General features: G+C 50.6%; 1 protein-coding gene across 1 annotated transcript in view; it reads left to right on the plus strand.

The window, feature by feature from the left end:
• Positions 1 to 456: 456 nt before the first annotated feature.
• Positions 457 to 4,661, plus strand: part of LOC103171887 (leucine-rich repeat-containing protein 23-like) — a gene marked incomplete at its 5' end in the record, with an annotated part of 9,149 nt that continues 4,944 nt past the window's right edge. The window contains 4 exon segments of the mRNA NM_001292279.1: positions 457 to 509; positions 2,195 to 2,331; positions 3,114 to 3,190; positions 3,732 to 3,886. Of these exon segments, the coding sequence (NP_001279208.1) occupies positions 457 to 509; positions 2,195 to 2,331; positions 3,114 to 3,190; positions 3,732 to 3,886 (422 nt within the window).

Genomic DNA, 4,661 nt, shown 5'->3' on the forward strand with positions numbered 1-4,661 from the left:
AGAGAGAGAGCGTGAGAGTGAGAGAGCGTGAGAGAGAGAGAGCGTGAGAGTGAGAGAGCGTGAGAGTGAGAGAGAGAACATGAGAGTGAGAGAGAGCGTGAGAGTGTGAGAGAGAGCGTGAGAGAGAGAGCGTGAGAGTGAGAGAGCGTGAGAGAGAGAGAGCGTGAGAGGAGAGCGTGAGAGTGAGAGAGCGTGAGAGAGAGAGCGTGAGAGTGAGAGAGCGTGAGAGAGAGAGAGCGTGAGAGTGAGAGAGCGTGAGAGTGAGAGAGCGTGAGAGTGAGAGAGCGTGAGAGAAGAGAGAGAGCGGGAGAGTGAGAGAGCGTGAGAATGAGAGAGCGTGAGAGTGAGAGAGCGTGAGAGTGAGAGAGCGTGAGAGTGAGAGAGCGTGAGAGTGAGAGAGCGTGAGAGAGAGAGACGTGAGAGAGAGAGAGCGGGAGAGTGAGAGAGCGTGAGAATGACTGGAGAGGACGGCTGGCCTTTACATTCCTTCCCTCAGGAAGCTCTACTTGGTAAAGTCCTTACTATACAGTTGGAACGCTTTATCGCTAACCAGCTTTGCTCTCACCTCTCCCTCCATTCCCTCCTCAAGCCCCACTACTCTGGTTTCTGCCCTGCCCACAGCACAGAGACGGCGCTTGTCAAAGTCACAAACTACGTCCTCTCTGAGACCAGGGCTCCCTGTGCCTCGTCATCCTCCTGAACCTCTGCACCTCATTTGACACAGTCAACCACTCCATCCTTCGCCACTACGTCTCCTCTCTCATCGACCTCAGTGGGACCGTGTTTGTCTGGTTCAAGACCTGCCCAACAAACCGCCTTCACTTTATCTCCTCAAACGGTTTCTTCTCCCGCCCCTTCCCGGTCACCTGTGGGGTACCCGAGGGCTCCATCCTTGGCCCCCTTCTCTTCCTCATCTATATGCTCCTTCTTGGTGATGTGAGCCGAAAACGTGGGGTAAACTTCCACATATATGCTGATAATACACAAATTTACTTCTCCTTCAGCTGCGTCTCCAAGCCCCTGAGGTTCTGTTGGCTAGTCTGGCCGACCTCAGGGCCTGGATCAACACAAACTTATTGCAACTAAACATTGACAAGACAGAAGCCATAATCCTGTCAACGTCTTCTATCCTGCGGCTCTGACCTCAACCTCCCCAGCCTATCCCTCAGACCTACTGAACCTGTATGCGACCTAGGTGTCAGGTTTGACCCACAGCTGTCATTCCTTCCCCCTTAATTGGTCCCTGACTAGGACCACCTTCCTCCACCTCAGTCACATGGCCCGCCTCCAACCGTAGGTCACACCCAAAACCCTCATTCACGCCTTTGTCACCTCCCGCATCAACTACACCAATACCTTCCATACCGGTCTCCCCAGATCCAATACTCACAAACTACAGGTGATTCAGAACTCTGTTGTCCATATCCTCACCCATACTCCATCACCCGAGTCCTCGCCAGGCTCCACTGGCTTCTTATCACACATACACACACTCTGTAACCCCATCACCCCAGTCCATCACCTGCAGATCATCCAGAACTCTGCAGCCTGCATCCTGTCCTGCACCAGGCTCTGCAACCCTATCACCCCATCCTCGCCCGACTCCACTGGCTTCCCATCACGCAGAGGATACAGTTCAAGATCCTGGTCCTCACCTTCAAAGCTCTACATGGTCTTGCTCCCCCCAAGCTCTCCGACCTCCTAACCCCCTACCATCCTGCTCACTCCCTCCGCTCAGCGGGCTTCGGCCTGCTTCATGTCCCCCACCTCACTCGCCCCTTCATTGGCGGGCGGGCCAGAGACCTGAGTTCGATTCCCAGGCAGGGTGAAACCTTGGGCAAGTTTCCATACTCCACTCATCTCTGTTTACCAGCAGTCAGTAGGAACCCAGTTGTTAGTCGAATGACGGATAGCTTTTCCGGGGGTAATAATTTTTATTTTAATTTGTAATTTAAATTTTCAATTTTTAAAAAAAGTAGCAATAGTAATTGGGTCACTCAATCCACAGCTGTTTGTGGAGTCACTGCAATTGGCTGCTGTGTTTGGCCCACAGATATACAGTCAATTCACTTTACAGTATATTCTGTGAAGTGTTTTGAAATGCCTCGAATACGTGATGTATCAAATGCAAAGATTATTATCAGAATTATTACAAATCAATGACTCTCTCTCTCTGTCTCTGTGGGTCTCTCAGGCGAGCAACGGATTAACTAACATTTCTGGGCTGGAGCGTTTGGAAAACCTGCAGACTTTACATCTTCGCGACAACTTGCTGGAGCACCTTGACAGCTTCACTGGGGGCATGAAGTCACTGCAGTACCTGAACCTCAGGTAGTGGGGTAGCAAGGCTGTGGTTGGGGGGGGTGGGGTAGCAAGGCTGTGGTTGGGGGGGTGGGGTAGCAAGGCTGTGGTTGGGGATGGATGGGTAGCCAGGGGGGTGGGGTAGCAAGGCTGTGGGTGGGGGGTGGGGTAGCAAGGCTGTGGGTGGGGGGTGGGGTAGCAAGGCTGTGGGTGGGGGGTGGGGTAGCAAGGCTCTGGGTGGGGGGTGGGGTAGCAAGGCTGTGGGTAGAGGGGTGGGGTAGCAAGGCTCTGGGTGAGGGGGTGGGGTAGCAAGGCTTCGGGGGGAGAGGGGTAGCAAGGCTGTGCATGAGGGGATGGGGTAGCAAGGCTGTGGGTGGGGGGGGTAGCAAGGTTGTGGGAGGTGGGGGTTAGCCAGGCTGAGGGTGGGGGGGGTGGGGTTAGCAAGGCTGTGAGTGGGGGGGGATAGCCAGGCTGTAGGTGGGGGGTGGTGGGGTAGCAGGGCTGTGGGGGTGACTCTGGGGTCAATACTGTGGACGCCACAGAAACCCGATTGGAGGGGTTTATAAAAGGAATGGTGGGAGAGGAAAGAGTGAAGCTGGAACACCATGATTTGTCCCAGGGCCTTAGAGAGGAATGGGAGGGTGGAGATGGGTCGGTAGCTGGAGAGGAGGGATGGATCCAGGGAAGGTTTTTTGAGGATGGGGGTGATGACAGCTGTTTTGACAAGAGGGTGGGACGCAAAGTTTTTATACCTGCTCAGTGAGTGTAGAATGTATCCTGGGACCTGCCCAACATGTCCGTTCTCTGCTCAGGGGGAACATCATAGCAGATGTCAGCGAAGTGAATAATTTACAAAACCTCCCTTCTCTGCGAGCTCTGGTGTTGGCCGGTGAGTCATGTTTCTCATCAGCATCTGCACATTTTTCTTTTGTGTAGTGTCATGTTCACTTTAAGACTCAACTGTAGCTCAGTGGTAGAGCACTCGCCTTGCAGGTTCGATTCCCGGGCAGGGCGGAACCTTAGGCAAGTTTCCTTACTCCAAACACCTCTGCTTACCCAGCAGTAAATAGGAACTCATTGATAGTCTGTTGGCGGATTGCTTTTCAGGGACATAAGATACAATAATCTAATAATCCGGGGGTAATAAACCCCTCCCAAAAAATAATAATTTGGTCACTCAATGCACGACTGTTTGTGGAACGCTGCTGTGTGCAAATGGCTGCTGTGTTTCACCAAAAAAATATAATCAATTCACTTTACAGGATATTCTGTAATGTCTCTAAAATGTGATAAGGTGCCACAACAATGCAAGGAATATTATTATATTATTGTTTTCAGATCCCACACAGTTGGTATTCCATCATTTACGATTGTATGGGTTAATACCATATAGAATCTGTTGTGAAGTTTGGCTTCTTTCACTTTTTCAGAAAATCCCTGTGCTGAGGATGATCATTACAGACTGGATACACTGATCATTCTGCGTAAATTGGAAAGACTGGACAAGAATGAGTTCTCTGAGGAGGAACGGATGGAGGCTGATGATGTTGTCAGAGACCGACTGGAGGAGGAGCAGGAGAAAGAGGTACTGGAGAGAAGTGCAATGATACCCAAACACAAATTTTATTTTGAAGTAATGAAATAATGCTCGCAATTTGGATGTTAATTTGTTACTTCCTTTATTATAATAATAATAATCCTTGCGTTTGATACAGCGTCTTATCACATCTTCGAGACGTCTCAAAGCACTTCACAGGATATACTGTAAAGTGAATTGACTGCATGTTTTGTGAGCGAAACACGGCAGCCAATTGCGCACAGTAGCGTCCCCACAAACAGCCGTGGGTTGAAAATGACCAATTTATTATTGTTTTTTTAGAAAAGTTTGAAGGCATTATTACCCCCAGCAAAGCGATCCACCAAACAACTAACAACAACAACATTTCATTTATAGAGCACCTTTCACGTCGGGAGGACGTCCCAAGGCGCTGGACAGTTGGGTCGGGACCCGAGCATTGGGGGGAAATGGTCAGGGTGAGGGGAGAGAAGGGAGGGAGCGAGGAGGGGGTAGAGAGTCGAGAGGGGAGCTGAAGGCACGGTCGAAGAGAAAGGTCGAAGAGAAACAATCTACTTACTCATTCAGGACCTGAGCCAATCCATCTGCCTCGCAAGTGAGAGGACTTGGGTTTGATTCCGGGGGCAGGGCAAAAGTTTGGGCAAGTTTCCTTACTCCACACGCCTCTGTTCATACAGCAGTGAGTCTGTGTTCATTGGCAGATAACAAACGTAACAAAACAACCAATAATAATTTGGTCACTCAATCCACGACGATAGGAGCCATCATCACTCCTATCCTTAAA

The sequence above is a fragment of the Callorhinchus milii genome, unplaced genomic scaffold (assembly GCF_018977255.1).
Source record: "Callorhinchus milii isolate IMCB2004 unplaced genomic scaffold, IMCB_Cmil_1.0 Scaffold27, whole genome shotgun sequence".
In the NCBI taxonomy this organism is placed as follows: domain Eukaryota; kingdom Metazoa; phylum Chordata; class Chondrichthyes; order Chimaeriformes; family Callorhinchidae; genus Callorhinchus; species Callorhinchus milii.